A 24,704-nucleotide genomic window follows, 5' to 3' on the forward strand; every position below is an offset into this window, starting at 1 on the left:
AACATTTAAACTATAAGCAAAAGAAAACTTTCATATCGAGCTCACATTCTGAGATACTATAAATGAATGTTTACCCTGCAGTCATTGATTAGGTAGATAAGAGTTGTGTGGTCACGAAACATTTTATTTTCTGTTGAAATAAAATTCTTTGAAATGGAGGTGATAGAGTGTAAACTTTATTGGCACAACTTTTCCTAGTAAGAAGCAGCAATAGATATCTGTCACAAAGATAATTGACTGAAAAAATAAAATAATCGCTTCATCATAAGGATAATAGAGCAAAGCAGCAGCAGAAGAGTTGATATCTGAACATCTCCAAGTACCCGTTTTTGTATTTTCCACTACTTCAGGATGGATAGTACCATATGACTTCAACAGAAGTGGAGTGAACCTGTTACTAATAAACCTGGGACTGATGTGTAATTACGTTTTCAGTGATTCATCTGTGAAACACCCTGGGTTATTTTACATAGAAGCATCTGGTTCACATGTGTCCAGTGGTTATTCTGTGGTGACTGACATCTGTATTCTTCTAATAAAGTCCCAGTTGCACAGATGTGAGCTGTTGCCTTCTTATAAAGACAAAACTTACAATTGAAAAATCCTAACCTTAAACTCTTCTTGAATATGAACATTTCAGTCTTCTACACACACACACACACACACACACACACACACACACACACACAGAGAGAGAGAGAGAGAGAGAGAGAGAAATGGACCACTTGCACTGTGTCTGGAACATAATATAAATATTTCATGCAGTGTCTTTCAATCATTGGACACATGTATGTAGGCACCTTTATCTCTTTTTATGTTTGTTTATAGCATAGCATCTGTTTTAGATTGTAAGCTCAAAGAAGGCAGTTACCATGTCAATTTAATATTATACAGACAGTGTCTAGAAAAGCATAATTCACTTTTGAGTGCTTGCTAAGTGTTTGTCAGTCAAGATGGTGATGTTAATGACTTTCAGAAAAAATGGAGTTTATAATCTGACTGTAAACACCTTTTGCACTTTAAGAGGTAAATGCTGTACATGGACTTGCTTCTTATTTCACTCATTATCATTAGACAGGTAATGCCTAAAACTTTGTTGTTTTGAGAATAATTTATTTATGTTAGAATAATCCTCTAGTGATGTGTGATATATGAAATTTTAAAGTGGCAGACTTCAAGGCACGTTTCATGAGGGAAGTAGCATTTTAGCTCAGCCTTCGAGGGTAGATAGAATTTGGACACATAATAATGAAGGAAAAAGAAGGAGAGGCCATTGGTGAAGAGCATGGAGGAGACAGGCAGGCATGGGTTCAAGTCCTTCCTTGGCCAGTAAGTTATGAGACCTCAGTGAATCAGTACGATATCTAAGGGTTTGTTTTCTCATCTGCAAAATAGACACGTATTATTGTGACAATTACATACATAACAAGCTTAAACACAGCATTTGGCATAAGGAGAACATTTAATACTTGTGGACAGCCGTTACTCTTAGGACAAATTAGCCATTTTGAATAGAATTTCAACAGAATTTTGAATATTGAACTTGAAAAAAAAATACTTGGAGGGAAACTCCGGGCTATGTGTGAAGATCTAAAACTTCTAATGGAATTCTTATTTGCACAGAGAAAATCAAGGTCCACTTCTTAAGACATCTTTTTCCCTCTTAAGTTAGTCTTTTCAATTACATGTGTGGCAGAGTGACATCAAAGTATAGTCATGTATACTCAAATTAAAATATCAATACCATAATGAATAAAATACTTTCAATGTGTGAGTTACTTTTCTTTCTTAGTCCTTTTATTTATCTTCTGCATGCTAGACTTGTAAGTATTGTGGGCTCTGACTCTGAATCCTGTGAAAAACACCTGTTTGCCTTATTTTCAAGTTAATAATAATCATTTATTTTATGTGTAAGAAAGAGTTTGTCCTATACACTTGCATAAGCAGACACAAAACACTTATCATCTGTAATAGGTCATGTGACCTCCTCTAAATTCCTCAAAGAGAAATTAACAAAAATAGCACTCAGTGTATAATATTTATGAGGTCCACCTCTCATGCATAGTATCAAAACTTTTTATCACTGGCAAGGAAGGGGGACAGTGATCTCTAAAGAGAAGCCTAAAGAATTTATAACCACGTTCTATTTTGGTAATATGCAAATATTTTACTAAATATTCCTCCAAGATTTAAACCATTTTTTTTGGGGGGGGGGGGGGGAGACAGAGTCTTGTTCTGTCGCCCAGGCTGGAGTGCAGTGGCACAATCTCGGCTCACTGCAACCTCCGCCTCCCGGGTTCAAGCGATTCCCCTGCCTCAGCCTTCCAAGTATCTGGGATTACAGGTGCGCACCACCATGCCTGGCTAATTTTTGTAGTTTTAGTAGAGACGGGGTTTCACCATATTGGCCAGGCTGGTCTCGAACTCCTGACTTTGTGATCCACCCACCTCAGCCTCCCAGAGTGCTGGGATTACAGGCATGAGCCACGGTGCCCAGCCTAAACCTTTTTTTTCTTTCCAGGTTTACATTTATAGGAACAACCACTGTGATAGTTGTTTCATTAATGTCTTTGTATCTATGTTGTACTTTAATCTTTCTATAGTAAAAATCACATCATATCAAAATAGAACTTTCATTTAAAAATAATTTAATTTCCAGGTAGTGAAAAGGCATATATGCTACTCTCTTGGTTGTAAGACCTACTTCTTCCTCTAACATTCCTAGGAATAAAAACTTCCAGGAACTATAGTGTTATAGTTAACTATTATCCATTAGAATTCAACAGACCAGTTACCTTAAGAACATTACCTAGAAAGAGTATATTCAAGGATGTTCATTGAAATGTGGCTTACAATATGGGCATTTACCTTGTTTATGATTTTTGACTGTGAATAAATAATCAGTTATATTTTTAAGGTACCTCAATGTAACGGAATAGTATGAGGTTATTGAAAATGATCAAACTATTACGTAGACCTGTAATTATTGACAAAGGAAGCTATTCACCAACAAATTATTAAGGGAAAAAATGGTATAAACTCTTTTGTAATACAACTACTTTTAAAAATATTATGTACATATGTACATTATATGTATGTGTGTGCATATATATATATATAAGATAGACACTAAAATATCAACAAGTGAAGGCACAGAGGATTATCTTTATTTTGTCCTTTCTATTTTTCTGAATTTTCTAAAGTTTTTGCAATGCATGTGTAGTGATTTATATACCAAAAAATAAATAATTTTTGTGGTTACTGGGATCTGTATAGGATTTAGAATTTCTGTGGTGTTTGAAATCTTACTCTTCTAAGAAATGATAAGGGAAATTCATTATTTGTTTTTAACCTAATATTTATTTTAAGTAGTAACTGTTTCACCTACAGAATATTTATTTGATTATGATTCAACACTCAAAATAAATTAAGGAGCTGAGAGAAGACAGAAAATTTAAATTTATGACTTTGGGTGAAACCTAAAAGCTGTGTTATTCTCCTCTGTCCTGAAAATACAATAGAATTTTAGACCTAGAATGGACCTTCAAATGCAGAAATTGGCCTACTAACCCACCCTACCTAAATTTCAGATATTTGCATTGGGTTTGTTTGGATTAGAATGGTCTATCATTATTTTAATAAAATAAAATTAAAATATAAAACTTTTTCCTTAAATATATGGTGGCCTGATATAGCAATCAACTCAATTTTCGTTAAGATAAGAATTGCTTGGGAAAACAATTATTATTGTTAGAATAAGAATTACTTATAATTATTAACAACAAAGTATTTTTTACAAGTTATGGGAAATTGTCACATAGTACACATTTAATAGTATTTTATGTGTAACATGAGACTTTTTTTGTACATATCTACAAATACAAAAAGCCTTCTGTAAGAGAAGATGTGTTCCTGTCATTAGATTTAGAACTTGAAATGGATTTTTAATCCTACAAATCAGTACTTTGTACATTCTTCACTGTAGCATATTATAATTAATTGTTTCATATATTTTTGATCAACTAGATTGTGAGATTTTCAAAGACAGGAGTGTTATTTATCTTTTCATCTCAGAGGCTAGCACAATGCCTGACATTTAGAAAATATTGGTTGAAGTAAGGAATATATGAAAAACAGGATTTTACAATTGAGTTGACTATTAGTTAAATTTTTATAATTGCTACCTCTAATAGCTCTTCTATATCACAGACTAAGTAGTCTTTATAGAATGGTCTGAAAATAACTGTTATTTATAACATTTCTGAAAAATCTGTCCTGAGTTTAAGTTTAAAAATAAGCTTTTTTAAAAAAAATGACCATTTCTTAAGTTGCAGATCTTCTGTATGTGGAAAACTACACATAAGCAACCATGGTTCCTGCCTTCTGAACACTTTTAATATTCTTACAGATGAGTTTTTTTTAATTGTTCTTTTAGTCACTTCCAAATTACGTTGTTACAGAAAAGTGTTCAGTGATAAAAATAGGAAATACTGAACATCCTTTTTCTCTTACAATATGACAAATTGGCCTATTTTTATAGAAGGCAATGAAAGAATATACTTTAGCCATTTAAAACATTAAGATTTAAGTTTTTATCATCTGTAGAAGCCCAATAATATTTTGAAGGGAGTTTTGGAAGTCATGTATATTTTAAGGGAAATTACGATCAGACTGTTGAATTCAGCTAAATATTTTCTGTGCATATTTATAGCCTGTTCAGTTTTCATGGTTGTCTTTTCGGGCTGCATGTGAATTTATGTATGACAACTTTCCTAATTCCAGACAACTGTTAGAATTTCTTGGTTTAACATTTTAATTTCTGTTTATGCTTTCTCATTTTTGAAATCTGATTCTTTTTCTTGGTTGGTTATTGATTGTGAGATTGAGGGTAATAATTTCCTATTGATAATGGGGTCACATTTCAGAATAAAGGATGTCTAGAGCTGAAGACTTCATTTCAGCTTTCACTTACTTAAATTATCAAGAAAGAAGTATGATTGCTTATTTGCCGTGTGTTTCTCCATAGCCAGATATAAGAGGTTTAAATTGACTAACATTCATAAACCTTTAATAAGAATAATTTAATGAAACATAGGTTAATAGAAAACTCAACTAACTAGTCTTCCTGTAGTTGGGTTGTGAGTGTACGTGTGCTTAGAAGTTGACCAGCATTTGTTAGTGAGACTTTTAGCCATTAGGTTTGAAACGCCATTCATTTAACCACAACTCTCTCTTCCCAATCATTCCAGTAGAGTGGGATATAACTAAGCTAATGGTGTTAGTGTAAATTTGTAAGCATTTAAATTTATAAACATCCAAAACTACTTGATAATAAACAATTGAAGTTACCTCATAATGGAAAGTGAGCCAACTACTGACCAGCTATAGTTGTCAGAAATTAAAATTTCATTTCTGAGCCATAAATGAGGTTTAAGTCTTTTTCTAAGTGATAACATTTCTAAAAAGTTTATAATGTTGCCCTTTGATTTAGAATGGATTTTATTCTGTGTAAATTGTATATGAAACTTGCTATAGCTTTTTTCACACTCAACTCTAAAAGAAAAAAGGCAAATACCCTTGACAAGAGGATTTTTGGTAAATTTATTCAACAGAACCTCATTTCTTTATTATAAGGAACTATTCTTAATTCTGAATGAAACAATTCTAAATCACTGTCCCTGTTCTCAAGTTACTTACAATATAAGTAGCAAAGATGTCCACAATTAAAGTCTGTGGTTGACACTCCTTCTATTGAGAGGCAGTTTCAATATGTGTGGGCTTTTTTGGCTCATTTATAAATAGTAGAATACAGGAGAAGTGATGCTGTGTGATTTCTGGAGGCTACATCAGAAAAGGCAACTTTGTGCTTAGAGCCTCAAGTTGTTACATGTCAGACTACCTGAGACTTCCCTGTAGCAAGGAAGCCACACCAGTGTACGCTCTCCAGTGGGCAGCCCTAGTCTTTGAGGCCTTCCAACCCATCCACCAGATATGAATGAAAGAGCTTTTGGATGGCTCTCAGCCTTGTTTCGACCCCAGCTTTCTAGTATTTTCAGCTAAGACACTGACACCTTGGAGCAAAGACAAGCCATCCACTCTGTGTCCTGGACAAATTGCAGACTCACAGAAAATACAAGCATAACAAAATGGTCTTTATTTTATGCCACTAAGTTTGGGGTGGTTTATTACACAACTGTGATTACTAGAACAAAGACTTACTTGATTCGGTATATACTATGGGTGAATAGGAGATAAGGACCTTCTTTCCTGGAGGAGTCATGGGAAGCTTCACAGAAACAATGACATATGAACTTGGCAAGATAATGACCTTCTCTCCCGGAAGAGTCGTGGAAAGCTTCACAGAAACAATGACATATGAACTTGGCTTTGAATCATGAGACTAATCATTCATTAGTAGACAAGAAGTCTACTAAGTAAAGAAGGTACAAGAGTCCCAAAACTGAGGAAGCTGGGTGGAATAGCCTGGAGGCTAAGAAAGAAGAGTGTGTTGGTGAATGACAAGAAGTTTGGTGGGGAAAGAGCATTAGATAGTCAGATCCAGAATGGTAGTCAAGAAGCTAGAAGTTGTACAATAATTTTTTTGTTATGCCAAGGAAATTTCAATTGTAGCCTTGTAGGAATAGAAAGTAATAATCAATTTGCCTTGTAGAAAGATAACTAATTATAAGGTAGGTAGGCTAAAAGGGAAAGAAGTGAAAGACAAGGAGAACAGGTAATAGTTACATACATAGTTCAGACGACAGGTGACTGAGGCTGAGATCTGTAGCTTTCTTGTCATAGCAAAATAAGATCAGTTAGATAACAATGGTTGTTTGAATTGGTAAATTAATTATGCATTGAATTCATATGGTCAAGGCATAATAATCAAAGGCTACAGTCCACCCTGCAAATTAAATCAATGCCTTTATAAAACATTAATTTTATTAAATGTATTAATATTGCTGAATGACATCTAAAAGCTTCCTCCACTATGAAGTTTGGAGAATTATTATTTTTTAAACTCATTTTTATATTTCCATTAAGCCATTGATTATAGCAAGACATTTAAAGAAATGAGACCACATTGTATCAGTTAATGCACTAATGGAACCATGTGTTATAGGCACTCTGGTCCTCAAAATGAACATCAGTTCAGAGTAAAGTCCTGAAAAAATTAGTAATTTGTGTAATCATAAAGATTTTACAGTGAGAAAATGTATATAGTGTGTTTAGTTAATATAGTTAAGTGAACATAACACACAGCTGTGGTCAACGGCTTTCTGTATAGATTTGATTGAGTTTTCAATAGCATTTGAAATTACTTCACATATTTTTAGTGTGATAAATAAAAGTTCAGTAGTGACATATAACTTTTTATTGAAATCATAATACCATACATATTAGAGACTTTTCCAGGGCAAAAAACGGCTGGATAGGTCTTTCTCCAGTAATTCTGAGCGTAGACTGTGTCCCCACGGCTTGTGTTGCCTCATCTACGCAGCAAATTGCTGCCAATTGTGGAATACAGTGATCTGTTTTAAAAGCCTTCTGCCTTTCTGTACATTTTGGTTTTACTTTACAGTTAGGTTATATTTAAAACATCAATTTAAAAGTTTAATGTTTTTAATTCAAAATCAAAAGTGACAGAATTTTATAGATTATTTCCATCTGACTTCTAGTGCTGACCCCTTTTTAATATCTTTAAGAAAGAACACCTTCCAGAATTTGAATAGTCTTGCTTTATAGACCCGCTTTTCATTCACACATGAGTCTTCTTTAAAAATTCAAGCTGCAAAAGTAACACAAGAAGAGAAAACCAAACACCACATGTTGTCACTCATAAGTGGGAGTTGAACAATGGGAACACATGGACACAGGGAGGGGAACATCACACACCGGGGCCTGTCAGGAGATGGGGCGGGTGGGGGAGGGATAGCATTAGGAGAAACACCTAATGTAAATGACTAGTTGATGGGTGCAGCAAACCACCATGGCACCTGTATACCTATGTAACAAACCCGCACATTCTGCACATGTAACCCAGAACTTAAAGTATAATAAAAAAAAAATTCAAGCTGTAGAATCATCCTTAGTCAACCATTTCATGTAAAGCCTAGAGAAATATTCAGCAGAGCATTAAACCAAATATGAAACCCTTCTAAGCTTGTGTCCCTGTGTGATTGACAGCACAGGTCACATTCCCATGATGGTTCTTTAATAACCAGCCTTGCTCTTTAGAACCATTGTAGTGAACACAGTATTCTGTTTTGTTATCCCTTACAAAGGCTACTGTAAGTTTGTATTTAAGGGAATTCAGAAGTTCAGCATTACTTCTGCCTTGGATTGATTGTTTGCTCACTTTAAATCCCATGTGTCTAGCTCAGTCTCTGACCCACAATAGACACTCAATAAATAGTGGATGGGTAAGTGATAGATGATAGTGGTCACCAGCCTGTCTCAATGATTCTAGTTCAGTTATCTCTAGATAAGACCCAATGTCTGTTTCTTTGAGCTATAGATAATATTACATTGACCTTGCAGATCCCTCTTCCAACCAGCTTGGGGGATTTCTTTTAACTCTGGGCCTTGCATGTCTTGCTCTTGCTCAGCTTCTTTCTCTAGTCAGTTTTCCTGAAATCTATTTAATTTAGCATATTGGAATAATAATTGAGCCCTAATAACAAAGTTAAGACTAGAGTGGTAGGCAGAATAGTACACCAACTACCCTCTTCCCACAGAGATGTCTATGTCTTAATTCCTGGAACCTGAGAATATGTTAGACCACGTAGCAATGGGAAATTAAGGCTGCAGATGGAAATAAGGTTGAAAATCAGCAGACCGTAAAAACAGTGAAATTATCCTGGATTATCCAGTTAGGTCCAATATAATCACAAAGGTCCTTAAGTAGAAAAGAGAGGCAGAAGAAGAAAGTCAGAGGAAGAGATAAGACTAAGCAAGCAACATCAGAATGATGTGCAGTGAGAAGGAGTCCGCCTGCCATTGCTGGCTTTGAAGCTTTGAAGACAGGAAGGGAGTGGCCTCTACAAGCTTAAAAAAAAAAAAGCAACAAAACAGAAACAGCTTCTCCACTAGTGCCTCCAGAAAAGTACACAGCTCTGCCAACTTCTTGACTTTTGATCAGTGAGATCTGTCAGACTTCTGACCTCCAGAACTGTTAAGATGATAAATTGGCATTGTTCTAAGGCATTATCTTATGGTAATTTGTTGCATCAGCCGTAGGAAACAAAAACAGCTCATCCCACGCTATGGTGAAACTATCCCCCTTGGTCCCAGTATAGAAATCACTAACCTCCATGGCTGGTATTATTGTCTACCCATGTGTTTGCCACTTCCCTTGATAGCTAAAAGTAGAGTTCTGTCTTCTTTTTTGTGTATTTCTGTTTTCCTTAACTGGACCACTAAGTTTATGGTTTCAGACTAATGGATGTTGTTTTCTCAGCGAAGAAGGTAATACAGCCTATTCCAGAAGACACTAGTTTCTTGGGATGTTAATGGTGAAGAGATTGTGAGAAAAGAGGCTTCTGCCACCAGATTCATTTGGAAAACCTAGGTTAAACAAGGTTCTTTTTTCTTAAAGCACTTACAAAAATACAATGTATGTATAAGGTTTTTAAAAAAAAAACCAACAGTTTAAGAGAATATTCAGCAGAAGTATCCCTCTCAGCTAAAATTCCTCTCAGCGGTTACCATTTACCTGTGTATCCTCCCATAGCTATTGTAGACACATGAGCACATACACACACATACACACATATATACATGCACATATGGTATAATGTATATACACACATATTCTGGTTTTCTGTACACACTTTTCTACACTTTGCTTTTGTTTTTCCTAATTAACAGGTTTCCCAATTAACAGAAATTTTAGTGTATAATATGTATATGAAAGACTAAGAGAACTTAGCGGATGCAAATAAAGATTTTCTGAACATTTCAGACCATAGATTTTTTTAGAGAATATCTTATAGAAGTACCTTTTGAGACACACTGCACACAACCAAGCTGCCTTCCTCAGAAGGAAAAAACATCCTCTGGAGTAGAAGTAAGAGTTAGTGACGACCCACCGACTCCTATTAGAATGGCCTAGTGTAAAGGGTATGGATTTTGGATTTTAACCTAGGCTAAAATCCTGGCTCCATTACCGACTTGACTGCCTGCTCACTCATGCTTACTGGCTGTGTGGTTTTGGGTACATTGCTTAACTTTATTGAGCCTTCTTATTAATACACTCTCATATATATTCAATTATTTGTTATTTGGTTAATACATGCAATCAGTGGAACTTTTATGTGCTAAATATTGTTCCAAGTCAAATAAAGCAGAGTCCCCCCAACTGGAGAGGCTTCTAGGCTAGTGAGGGAAGTTTCATTTGTAGCACAGCAAGTGGCAGTAAGCTCACAGATCACCTGGCCTGTCTTAAAGGACTAACTTTGCACTAACGTGACAGTTTTCCACTTTTATAGGCATAGATCAACAGTAGCAAATGTCACCTATGTGACTTCAAAACTTGGAATTTATGCAGGATATTTCAGGTATTGATTTTTTAAGTATCTGTGTACTTTGGTATTGATTAATGAATTACCATAACAATTTTATTTATCTGAATAAAGTACAGCTAGAGTAACAAAATCTTTAGTCATTATGAAATTATAACATTTCTGTGTAGGTGGCCAGCATCCTTGTAGATTCTGGATATGTTTACCTTAGTGGTTGACTTTAAAATTTGAATTCTCCAGAACAGATAATCTTATTTTTAAATCTATAATATATGTGTATTTTACAGGAAAATTTTAGAATTCTCATCCTTTCTCAATGTCTATAAAGCATGTCATTTTAACATTAAGTGTATTCACTCTTTATTATTCTGCTCATTTTCTTTCCATTTTCTTCCTGCTCTTGATGAATTTAAACAGCAAAGTCATATTCATTAGAAAAAGATATCTTTAGGAATTTAACTGAAAATAACAAATGCAATTTCTTTTATTTGCCATTTTGTCTGCCAGAAAGTTTCAGCTTCTCTTTTTATTTTCTAGGCCAACGAAATGACGTGTAGGCCTAGTGAATTCCAGGCAATGTTCAGCACTGATTTTACTGAATCTGGATGACTTCAGTCTGTTAATTTATTTAGGAGATGGTTTTGGTTTTTATAAGGTCAACTAAAAATTTGTAGGCTACTTTTCCCACTTATTCTAAGATCAAATTTTTTTTAATACTAACATTTAAAATTTGAAAATACAGTGGTAACTTTGGTGATGTCAAATCTTTAAGCACATTTTTTAAAACTTTTCCATTTAAGAAGTGTTTCCATAATTGAGTTTATTTCATAATGGGAATTCTGTTAAGGTCGATCTGATAGCTGCTTAGTTATTTAATATCAGCAAGTACCTGATATTTTGATTTGGCTGTTTTTTAAGGTCATTTCGATTAAAGTTTGATTTGATATGTCCTAAAAACAAACCGTAAAATATTTGACTTTTTTTTTTTTAACCAAATGATGTGTGCCCCAGCCAGTGCTTAGGATGGATTCTCAATTTATACAGTGCCCTTACCTTACCCCTCATCTTCATCCCTCACCCCATATCTGAGCTTTACCCTAGTCCTCATTGGTGATGAGGAGGATGGATGCCAGGGAAGTCTGTGATAAAACAAAGATGTATATACTTTTGTTATTTTAACATGAGTAAAACAGCTGCCTCAGAATGCCCTGCCATGGTGGATAGGCAGGAATTGACCATTTGCTGGATTTTTGCTGTGAGTGCTGCAGTCCAAGAATTTGAGACTTCATTCTCCCCAAAAGAAAACATTGCCTGTTCTTCTTGTCTGTAATAAATCATGAACATAGCAGTATTCTTCCAGCCTATTCTTCTCAACTCCAGATAATTTATAGTGGGTGAGACTCATTAGCCTAAAGTATATTTACAGGTTTGTCAGTCAGAGTTATATAGAGAGCCAGTGTTTGGGTGGCAAGTGGAAACAGCACAAGCTGTGGGCACACAAAGTAAGCTTGGCCCTTGGCTTCTGTACAACACTCCTCCCTGGTTTTACTCATTTTTAGAGTCGTTCCTTTTTTGACTCATTTCTTTCTCTAGCTGTCTGTCCCTACACTTTTAATATTCTCCACTATTTCTTACTAAACCTTTTCTCTCTGATGGTCTCTTCTCTGGGTGATCATTTCAACTCACCCAGTTGCCTTATAGCAATGACTGCTGTCTTGGTGCATCTAGTCCAAACATCTCTCCTGACTTCTATACCTCTGTATTTGTTAACCTACTCAACATATATCTACATTTAGATATCCTTCAGGCACTCAGACTCACCCGTTATGTCTGAAACTGAAGTCTTTATGCCTAATACTAAACCTTCTCCTCTTCCATGTCACCATCTTCACAATAGCCAAAGCTACAAAATCTAGAATTCTGAGAATATTGTCATAGAAGAGAAATAATAAGATCCAGAACCATTCTCTTATGAAATAGCAGATCAGATCCAAAAGTATTATGTATGTACATACACAGATACGCTGACACAAATCACACACACACACACACACACACTCTTGTTCAAAGAGTAATATTGCATAGTTTTGCATGGTTTTGAAATTTAAATAAATATAATCATTTATTTAAATGTGTGTATTTTTTTTAAGTGATGGGGTCTCACTTTGTCACCCAGGCTAGAGTGCAATGGTATGATCATAGTTCACTGCATCCTCAAACTCCTAGGCTCAAGGGATCCTCCTGCTTCAGCCTCTTGAGTAGCTAGCACTACAGATGTGTATCACCACACCCAGCTAATTTATTTTTCACTTTTTTTTTTTTTGTAGAGACAGAGTCGCACTGTCTTGCCCAGTAGTATGGTCTCATACTTCTCATACTACTAGCCTCAAACGATCCTCCCGCCTTAGCCTCCCAAAGTGTTAGGATACAAGTATAAGCCTTGCTCTTTTGCTCAACATTATGCTTAAGATTCATGTATGTGTATAACTGTATAATCTAGTCCATTATATGAACATTTAATAATTAATTCTCCTGTTTTCCTGTGGGGAGCTTTTGGGTAGTTCTTGCTTTTCACTGTTGTAAACAATGCATCTATGATTGTGTACCTATCTCCTGATACACATATGCAAATGTTTCTCAAGGGAGTGTACCTATGAGTGGAATTCCTAGGTTATAGGTACATATACCTTCATATACCTTGACAGTTATTTCCAAATTGTTTTATAAAATGGTTTCAAACATTTGCACTCCTACCAGCAAGAATTTATCTAGTTATTCCACATCCTCCAAAATCTTTGATATTATTGTACATTCTAATTTTTGCTAATCTGGTGTAAAATATTTCACACTGGCTTTAATTTGCATTTCCTTGGTCACTAATGAAGTTGAGCTTATCATCATATGCTTATTTACCTCCATTGTTCCCCCTTTTTGGAAGTTCCTATAGTCTTTGGCATATGTTTTGGTTTTTAAAATATTGTTAATAGGAGTTCTTTGGATATTCTTTGTTACTAGCATATGTTGCAGTATCTCCTCACAGTTTGTGACTTGTCATTTCATTCTCTTCAAGGTATCTGTTGATAAACAGAAGTACTTACTTCAAATGCAGTTCAGTGTATCAATCTTTATCTTAATGGTTTTCAATTTCTGCCTTGAACAAACTTTCTTATTTCAAGGTAATAAAGACATTCCACTTTATTTTCTAAAAGCTTTAAAGTTTTGCCTTTCTCACTTAAGTGTTTAATTCACCTGGAATCATGCTTGTTTGACTTCTGACACACACAAAAATTGAATTGTATGTGTGTTGTATAGGTAGAGATATAGTTAGGCCTCAAAAAATTAGTTATTTAAAATAACAATTGAGTTTTTAAATTTAAAATCATTGTTTTTGTCAAAAGTCAAACAAGCATGATTCTTCAAGTGTTATGGCGCCATCAGTCACTATTCATTTTCCCAGATCTCTGTTTGCTCAGGTTGACACCTGGATGTATTTCAGAAATATTACTCTCAGAATATGTTATAAAACATAAGTCACTCTAAACAGTACTAGTGCTTCTCGTTTGAATAGGAAGGGATTGCTATTCCGGCCATAGTGATACCATTTTAAATTTGGCTGAGAAAATGTCTTTACAAAATGAGATAAATATTATTTTAAGGATGTTATTAATTTAACTCCTATAAAGTTAAAAGAGAAGTCAATCATTTATTCTAACATTTTTAGAGAAACTTACCCTGGATTAGACTTTTTTAATAAATCTAGCTTTTGATCTATAGTGTTTATAGTTAATTAGATGATGTAGTGCAATTTTTATTCAAGTTGTAGTTTGTGTATGTGTGTCTGTGTGTGTGTTTTAACACAGTATGAAATTAAACTAATAGAACATAGGAATCTCTGCAACTATATTATTGAGAATATACACCACGTTTTAGTAAGAGTATCATCTGGAGAAGTTTCATTATATTCTCTTTATTTGAAAAAAGACTTAGGCTTTAGACTGTAACTTGAGTTTCTTATTCTGTCATTAATCTTTCCTCTTTAATTCACATTAATCATTTATTCCACAAATATTTCTTGAGAGCCTGTATTTTGCAAAGTAGTCTATGCTGAACTATTCAAACATAACAAATTCAGATTCAGGAAGTGGAAGAGCTCTAAGATCATTTATAATAACCTCAACCTTCCACAAATGAAGAAACTGAGGTCCAGCAGTGACCAAAATTCCTATTGAGATTCAAAATATCTAGATTGAGAATATCCCCTATTGAACCACGTTGCCCACAGAAAACTATCCGAACATATACCTGAATGTTAAATATTGATATAATATTTATAGAGATGCCTAAAGGGATAAGTCACTCTTTGTGAACAAATTATGTCATTTAGTTGTTACCTTCAAGCTATTTATAATATTTTTAAGATAAAAAGACACATTTGAAAACATTAGGTAAAGTAAATATTTAACTGAAAGCTTTCTGAGAGCAGGAGTAACACTTATATTTGTTCTATTTTCCTAACACAGTGAGCTGTTCATAGTGTATAATCAACAAGTACAGTATTGATTAAATAAACAGAACTATATATTGAAATATAAGATACAGATATTAGGTACTGTAAATGACCAGAGGAAATAAAAATTATGAATATGAAGTGAAATAGGAATATGAAAAAAAAGCAAGTCCTTGTGGAAGGTTTAGAATTTAAACAGAGCCATAACTAATGGCTATAATTTCATTAGGAACACCCAAGTTTCTAATTATTTGTTCCTCTCACTTTCTATTAAAACTTTAGATACAGGTCCTCTGAGTTGTTTACTTCAAATTATACCTCTAAGCATGATTTCTTGGAAAAAGCATGTTCATGAAAAAATAAAAATACACTAAGATATATGTATAAGGATACTAATTGTTGTCTAGTTTATAAGGGCATTTAAAAATTGAACCAACCCAAACCTCTATCAGTGAACTAATAGTACATCAAAATTAAAATCAATGATGAATGTAGATCTAAATTTTTCAGCATGAAAATACATCTCTAATATATTATAGATTAAAAATATCAAGCTGCAAAACTATAAATGTGTAGAATGATCACATTTTTGTAAAAAAAAAAGGCTGTGAATATACAAGTAATGCAAAATAGGATAGTAGACATTTGTATTCGTCTTTTCTCACACTGCTATAAAGACATGTCTGAGACTGGGTAATTTATAAAGAAAAGAGGTTTAATTGGCTCACAGTTCTGTAGGCTGTACAGGCTTATGCTGCTGGAGAGGCCTCAGGAAACTTACAATCATGGTGGAAGGCAAAAGGGAAGCAGACGCATCTTCACGTGACTGGCAGGAGAGAGAGAGCAAAAGGGGAAGTGCTACACACTTTTAAACAAGGAGATCTCATGAGAACTCGCACACTCACGAGAACAGCAAGGGGGATGTCTGCCCCCATGATCCAGTCGCTTCCCACCAAGCCACTCCTCCAACATTGGGGATTACACTTCAACATGAGGTTTAGGTGCAGACACAAAGCCAAACCATATTATGCCATCCCTGGCCCCTCCCACATCCCCTTCTCACATTTCAAAACATGATCATGCCTTGCCAACAGTCCCCTAAAATCTTAACTCATTCCAGTGTTAACTCAAAAGTTCAAGTCCAAGGTGTCATGTGAGACAAGGCAAGTCTCTTCGACCTACGAGCCTATAAAATCAAAACCAAGCTAGTTTCTTCCAAGATACAATGGGGGTACAAGCATTGGGTAAGTTCTCGTATTCTAAGTGGGAGAAATTGGCCAAAACAAAGGAGCTACAGGCCCCATGCAAGTCCGAAAACCAGCATGGCAGTCATTAAATCTAAAAGCTCCCGGATAATCTCCTTTGACTCCATGTCTCACATCCAGGGCACAGTGATGCAAGGGGTACACTCCCAAGTCCTTGGGAAACTCTGCCCCTGTGGCTCTCCAGGGTACAGCCCCCATGGCTGTTTTCATAGGCTGGTGTTGAGTGTCTGCCGCTTTTCCAGATGCATGGCACAAGCTGATGATGGATCTGCCATTCTGTGGTCTGGAGGATGGTGGCTGTCTTCGCACAGTTCCATTAGGAAGTGTCCCTTTGAGGACTCCAACCACACATTTTCTTTCCATCCACACTGCCCTAGTAGAGGTTCTCCATGAGGACTCTACCCCTGCAGCAGACTTCTGCCTGGACATCCGTGCATTTCCATACATTTCCATACATCCGCTGAAACCTAGGTGGAGGTTCTCAAGCCTCAGCTCTGGCACTCTGCACATCTGCAGGCTTAACACCACGTGGAAGACACCAAGGCTTAAGGCTTGCACCCTCTGAAGCAATCAACGGCCCAAGCTGCATGTTGGCCCCTTTTAGCCACAGCTGGAGCGGGAGCAGCCACAATGCAGGGTGCCATGTCCCAAGACTGCACAGAGTAGCAGGGCCCTTGGGCTGGCCCACAAAACCATTCTACCCTCCTACGCCTCCTGGCCTGTGATGGGAGGGGCTGCCATGAAGATCTCAGAAGTGCCTTGGAGGCACTTTCTTGGTTATTAACATTTGGCTCCTGTTTACTTGTGCAAATTTCTGCAGCCTTGAATTCCTCCCCAGAAAATGGGTTTTTCTTTTCTACCGTATGGCTAGGCTGCAAAATTTTCAAACTTTTATGTTCTGCTTTCCTTTTAAATATAAGTTCCAATTTCAGGTCATTTCTTTGTTCATGCAGATGAGAGTAGGCTTTTAGAAGCAGCCAGGCCACACCTTGAATGCTTTGCTGCTTAGAAATTTCTTCCACCAGATACCCTAAATCATCTCTATCAAGTTCAAAGTACAGCACATCCCTAGAGAGCAGGGCAACAATGCCACCAATCTCTGCTAAAGCATAGCAAGAGTGACCTCTACTCCAGTTCCCAATAACTTCCTTATCTCCATCTGAGACCACCTCAGCCTGGACTTTATTGTCCATATCACCATCAGCATTTTGGTCACAACAATTTAACAAGTCTCTAGGAAGTTCCAAACTTTCCCTCATCTTCCTGTCTTCTTCTGACCCCTCCAAATTGTTCCAACCTCTGCTTATTACCCAGTTCCGAAGTTGCCTCTATATTTTCAGATACCTTTATAGCAATGCCCCACTTCTCTGGTTACACACATACTATCACAAGAATAGCAAGGGAGAAATCCACCCCCATGATCCAGTCACCTCCCAACAGGCCCCTCCTCCAACATTGAGGATTATAGTTCAAAAAGAGATTCAGGTGGGGACACAGAGCCAAACCATATCAACATTTTTGTGTTCTTTTTTATGCTTTTCAGAATTTACAAAAAGTCTAACAATAAACATTTATTACCTGTAAAAATAATAAAACTTTTTTAAGAGTTGTGGAGAGAGTTCTAAATTTACTCTATTGACTTGCCATGGATATAAAAGCTCAATGATCTCCATTCAGGACAACTTTTACTGGGTACCTGTTATGACTAGGCACTATGAACAGGAGTCAAAATCTATTTCTTAAGCCCCTCATGACCTCAGAAGGAAATGTAAATTGTAAGTGGAGCACCAGGAATCTATTTATCCTTCAGTCTGGTCACTTCAGAGTGGTCCTTTGGTCATATGCTGATTTTTTTAAAACAAAATTGATAGATCTCTGTGTTCTGGGTCACAGTATCTAAACAATAGACACAACTACAGAGATCTTTCCATGTCTGACTTTTTAAATATGATTTCAGCTTTTATTTTAGATACAGGGGGTACATGTGCAGGTTTGTTACAGGGGTGTACTTCATGATGCTGAGGTTTAGGATAGGGATCTCGTCACCCAGGTATTGAGCATAGTACCCAGTAGGTAGTTTTTCAACCCATGACTCCTTCTTCCCTTCCCCATGTAGTAATCCCCAATGTCTATTGTTTCCATCTTTATGTCCATGTATACCCAAATGTTTAGCTCTCACTTATAAGTGAGAACACAGGTATTTGGTTTTCTGTTCCTGCATTAATTTGCTCTGGATTATGGCCTCCAGCTGCATCCATGTTGCTGCAAAGGACATTATTTCATTCTTTTTGGTGGCTGTGTAGTATTCCATAATGTATATGTACTATATTTTCTTTACCCAGTCCACCAATTATGGCCACCTAGGTTGATTCCATGTCTTTGCTGTTGTGAATAGTGCTGCAATGAACATGCCAGTGCATGTGTCTTTTTGGTAGAACACTTTGGGTTTTTTGGGAGGTATATGCCCAGTAACGGGATTGCTGGATTGGATGGTAGTTATATTTTAAGTTCTTTGACAAATCTCCAAACTACTTTCCACTGTGGCTGAAGTCATTTACATTCCCACCAACAATGTATAAGTGTCCCCTTTTCTCTGCAGCCTCTCCAGCATATATTATTATTCGACTTTTTAATAACAGGCATTCTGAGTGGTGTTAGATGGTATCTCATTGTGGTTTTAATTTGCATTTCTCTGATGACTAGTGATGTATAGCATTTTTTTTCATATGTTTGTTGGTTGCTTGTGTGTCTTCTCTTGAGAAGTGTCTGTTCATGTCCTTTGCCCATTTATTAATGGGGTGATTTGCTTTTTGCTTGTTGATTTAAGTTTCATATAGATTCTGGATATTAGACTTTTGACAGATGCATATTTTGAGAATATTTTCTCCTATTCTATAAGCTGACTCTTTACTTTGTTGATAGTTTCTTTTGCTGTGTAGAAACTCTTCAGTTTAATTAGGTCCCTCTTGTCAATTTTTGTTTTTTTTGTTTTTTTTCTTCAATTTTTGTTTTTGTTGCAGTTGCTTTTGGGGTCTCAGCCAAAAATTCTTTGCCAAGGACAATGTTGAGAAGGATATTTCCTAGGTTTTCTTCCAAGTTTTTTATAGTTTGAAATCTTACATTTAAATTTTTAAGCCATCTTGAGTTAATGTTTGTATATGTTGAAAGGTAGGGCGATATGGTTTGGATTGGTGTCCCCACCCAAATCTCATGTCTAATTGTAATCCTCAATCTTGAAGAAGGGGCCTGGTGGGAGGTTATTGGATCCTGGAGACAGATTTCCCCCTTGCCATTCTCATGATAGTGAGTGAGTTCTCATGAGATCTGGTTGTTTAAAAATGTGTGGCATCTTACCCCCCGCTTCCTCCTTCTCCGGCCATGTGAGACAGGCCTGCTTCCCTTTCACCTTCTACCATGAGGCTTCTCAGCCATGTTTCCTGTACAGCCTGTGGAACTGTGAGCCAACTAAACCTCTTTTCTTTATAAATTACCCAGTCTCAGGTAGTTCTTTATAGCAATACAAGAATGGACTAATACATAGGGGCACAGTTTCAATCTTCTGCAAATGGCTAGCCAGTTTTCCATGCACCATTTATTGTATTCACCTTGCTTGTTTTTCCATTTCTTACTTTTAATTGAGATAGTTCAGTTATCTCTTTTGTCTAGGAGGAGTACAAGCAACTCTAAGACATTTTGGCCAGAGAAAAATGTTTAATGTGTTTTGAGTTGACAATGAAAATATATATATATAAAAAATAATTATACTTTTATCCCATACTGTATCATTTTCTCCTCCTTTGGAATGTATTTTTAGATATTTAATTACATGTTACAATAATTATGCCTGTATTTACTGTTAATTTTAACATCACAAATCCCAGAGGGTAGTACTTGTCATCTTGAATGTATTAATGCCTAGCACCTTGGCACTCCTGTAATGATAATATTGTCTGAAATTGGCTTGCTCAGAATAAGACAGAACATGTCCCAGGTCTAGTGGCAGCCAACTGTAGTTAATTGTCTCTAATCAAGATGCCAAGGAGAACTCATTTCTAATAATCTGTGCAATTAGGTAAGGGTGCAGGCTTTTAAAAATACTCATCGCCTAAACACACTTGATATTTGGGGGTTTTCATTGGCTATTCTTCTCTGCTGTTAACAGAAACTCTTACGTAGTTTATGCAGTATTAGCAGGTAATAATAATACTTTCCAAATACTTCATGGGAATTTACAAGCATTTTCATTTACATCAACTCATTTCATCTTTAGACCACCTCTAGACAAATACTAATATCTCAGTTTTACAGTGGAGAAAATAGAAGCCCACTTAGTTTAAATGACTTGCCTAAAGTTACATAGCTAATATGAAATAGACCTGTGTTCAAACTTGTGTTTCCTGACTTCAGGTCCCATGCTTTCTCAGCTATACCAAGGTGCTGTGACTCCACCCCGGCCTTCGAACTTGGAAATAGAGGGGTATTACCAAGTATTACTGGGTTAGCTCGACCTAATCATAATTGCCCCAGAAGCCACCTCTAATTGATAATATTAAGCATACTTTATTAAGGTTCCATAGAGAACCACTGACAAGGTTTCTGCAAGGATATTAACACACACTCCAAAGCTTTACTTCTGATTGAGCTCTGTTATTCTCCGGCACAGTCTTCCTAAGACCAATTAATAGTGATCATGGCAGTCAGCCTGTTATCTTAGGATTCAAAGAAAATATCTACATAAATATAGCAGTCAGTCCATTGAAGTAGTGACTACAATACTGAACCTGAATAAAATTTAGTTTACTAAATGAAGATATGCAGATTCAATAAATGATTATGGACCAACATTTCATCAGCAACTGCTATAAATGTGAAAAATCATTATTTTTCATATATACACATAATCATCAGACCCACTAAAGGTAATTCATGTGACCAAAACTTTTTGCTGCTAAGAGATTAAAATTCATGTTAATCAGTAGAATTTAAGAAAGCCAGAGTAAAATGTAAATTGTGATGAAATCATTAAAGGAGTAACTTGAAAAACCTTCTATATCCTGGCATAAAAGTGATTATAGCACAGAGGATAGAATATTTTATTTCTTGACCTTGATTATGGGTATTATTATAGATTCTTGAATTTTTCTTAGGTCAGAATAGAGACAGATTAATTCTAAAGCAGTTAGAGAAATTAGTCTCTTCATCTCTTGCCTTACAGTTAACAGCATAGAGAAATAAATCTCTAAACCAATTTTGAAACAGGATTTAACTGTCATTTCACTTATGTGTCTCTTCGTTTTCTTTTACTCTATAACAGAAGTTTTTAAAAATAAAACTATTCTGATTTTCTTTTCATCTCTAGGCCTGATTCTTCACTACCTGAGACGTCGAAAAAGGAGCACATCTCAGCTGAAAACATGTCTTTAGAAACTCTGAGAAACAGCAGCCCAGAAGACCTCTTTGATGAGATTTAACAGTCTCAAAAAATACTTTAATGTTCACTAGACTATGTTTTCTATTCATTTCTTTAAAATGAAAAAACAGAATTTCAAGGCAGCAGCCGCTATTACTGTATCTTACAATTTAATTACATACACACTGAATTGAAACCATTGTGCAAAATGGATTACACATGTATACGAAGATACGATTTGATGATGACACTGGCTCATTATTCTGAACTATTCATTCAGCATGCCTATAATTACATAAAATTTCAGACTTTTTGTTGCAAAGGACACATTTATCTTATTCATTCACACATACTATATGTGATAGCTGTCTAACATCCTGTCTGGGAAGATTTTGAAAACAGGACAAAGAAAACATCATTTTAAAATGTCTTCAGCTTTTTTTGAATAGACGTATTCAAACATATTCTGAACATTGATGTTTGAACATTTTAATTTGTGTGATGTATAAAATATAATTTTCGTTGGTACATAAACATTGTGAAAATCTGATAATAAAATTCTTGATACATTGAAGGTTTTGTGTTCTTAATAAAATGTGTTACTTAGGTTAACTTTTATTATAGTAAGTAACAGGTTTTTAGAAACTGCTTATTAATGTAAATGTAACCCCTTGTGTGGCAAAAGAAAAGCATATTTTTCAGGGATTATTGATAAAAGATTTATCTTACACATACAGGGGCCCTTCTTGAAGACAAGGACCTTGTCATAGCTATTTATCTCCAGTAACATCTGGCACTATTATCTTTGTAGTCACTGTTTCTGCTTCTTAACCTTTCATTGTGTCTTCACTTCTTACCTGTTTAATATCCATTCCTTCCATGTTACTCAAAGTTAACAACATCAGAGTTAACCATGACCACTATGTTGCTAAATGCAGTGGTTGACCCATTCTTAGTTCTCATGTTACTAAGCCTCTCAGCACATTTGATATAGTTGATTGCTTCTCCTCAGAAAACATTTTCACTTGACTTTTGCAATAGCATATGCTCTTTGTATTCCTCCTTCTTTCCAGTCACTAATCGTTTAGACTTTTGACTGATTCCTTCTCCTTTGCACAATAGTTAAATGTTTGAATGTGCTAGTTTAATTTTCAGCTGTCTTCTCTTCATTACCTACATTGTCACCGTAGGTTATTCTAAGTCATTTGTGATTTTAAATGCCATCTATATGTTGATATCTCCAAAATTACATAGTTTTCTTTGTAGTCAAATTTTATATATACATACATATACATGGATATACATGTATGTATAATTTATCATTAACTTGTCACAAAAGGAGTTTCTTAAGATTTCTTAAAAGTTGTTTGTATTAAATCTTGATACATCTTGGCATCTTTTTTTAAATATAGACGAGTATAGTTATCTACTTATACCTTTCTTTAGATGTTTTAGCATATCCAAAGCAGAAATTTGATTATCCTGACCATCATTTCTTCTCCAGTCTTACCCATTTGGGAAATTTCACTACCACATATGCAGTTGCTTCAAGCTAAAAACCCAGGAATCCTCCTTGGTGTCTCTGCTTTCTTCTCCTTGCACATCCTGTTATTTTTACTTCCAAAATACAAATTGACTCTCCCTTTGTGTCTCTCTACTGCAGCTACACTGCTTCCTCACTGGTCTCCCTGCTTAATTTTCTATTCTCCTACAATGAAGCCAAACTGAATTTTAAAATCTTAGATAAGATTATTTTCCTACCTGGATTAAAACCTACCAATAATAAACCATTGCCCTTTGAAAAAAGTCTGCACCTGTACCGTGGCCTACAAAGTTTGATATGATGGCACCCCTGCTTACCTCCCCAATCTGATTTCCCACCCCTCTCTCTTTACTCCCTTTGCCCCTCAAGTAGGCCAGAGCTCAGAACCATTGTATTGCTAATCTCGCTGCCCAGAATGCTCAGCTTCACGTGGTTGGTTTCTTTATCTTTCAGATTTAGAACCAAATGTCATCTCCTCAGGGGTACATTCCCTGAAATACCCTTTTTAGGGTGGTCCACCCTCCCAGTCACTCTCTGTCCCATTAAAATGTTTTTTTCATTATGCATATCACTTTCTGGAATTACTTTTTCATGTCTCCTCTCCCAGTGGAACATAAGCCCCATCACAGCAGAAACATTGCCATCTGCTTTACCTCTCTATCCCCAGTACTAAGAACAAGGTTCATAGAAGCTTAATTAGTGTTTGTTGAATGAATGAATGCATGTTTATCACATAGTTGGCACTCAAAAGTTTCTTTACTTACTAAACCATTTTGAAAGGATTGAAAGATTGAAATTTAGCTGGATGACTTGATACAAAGAAATAATTATTCAGAAAGCTCAAGTACTCTTTGTGAATAATGGTAAATAATAGGTATATATATGCATGCACATAGGTGTTTTGTTCTGTTTTGTTTGAGACAGAGCCTCACTCCATCACCCAGGCTGGAGTACAGTGGTGTAATCACAGCTCACTGCAACCTCTGCCTCCCTGGTTCAAGAGATTCTTGTGCCTCAGACACCCAGGTAGTTTTTACAGGCACGTGCCACCACACCCAGCTAGTTTTTTGTATTTTTAGTAGAGATGGGGTTTGGCCATGTTGGCCAGGCTAGTCTCAACCTCCTAACCTCAAGTGATCTGCCCATCTCAGCCTCCCAAAGTGCTAGGATTACAGGCATGAGCCACTGCACCCTGCCAGGTTTGACAGTAGAGAGAGAATAAGAAAAAAATTACACACATACACTATTAATCAGGAAAAGGATTTGACTTAAGTCAATGGGATAGCAAAATGTTTTAAATAGAAATTTTCCTGCATTTTAATTTCTTTGATGGCTTACATGCAAAAGGAAAAAAACTTTTAAATATATGAAATTTAAATATATAATTATAAACTATCAAATTCTACTCAGTCACATTGGAACTTCACTATAATACTGAACTTAGCACTATCTTAGA

General features: G+C 35.7%; 1 protein-coding gene across 5 annotated transcripts in view; it reads left to right on the forward strand.

The window, feature by feature from the left end:
- XRCC4 (X-ray repair cross complementing 4) overlaps window positions 1-22,279 on the forward strand; it is a 310,135-nt gene extending 287,856 nt beyond the window's left edge. For 4 of the 5 annotated variants that reach the window (XM_054555079.1, XM_024246673.3, XM_024246674.3 and 1 more), the window contains exon 8: window positions 21,655-22,279. In XM_054555079.1, the coding sequence (XP_054411054.1) occupies window positions 21,655-21,766 (112 nt within the window). In that variant the 3' untranslated portion in view covers window positions 21,767-22,279. The remainder of the gene's footprint in view (window positions 1-21,654) is intronic. The other variant, NM_001132650.2, reaches the window with a different exon arrangement.
- The last annotated feature ends 2,425 nt before the right edge of the window (window positions 22,280-24,704 follow it).

Source organism: Pongo abelii, chromosome 4 (assembly GCF_028885655.2).
Source record: "Pongo abelii isolate AG06213 chromosome 4, NHGRI_mPonAbe1-v2.0_pri, whole genome shotgun sequence".
Classification (NCBI taxonomy): Eukaryota; Metazoa; Chordata; class Mammalia; order Primates; family Hominidae; genus Pongo; species Pongo abelii.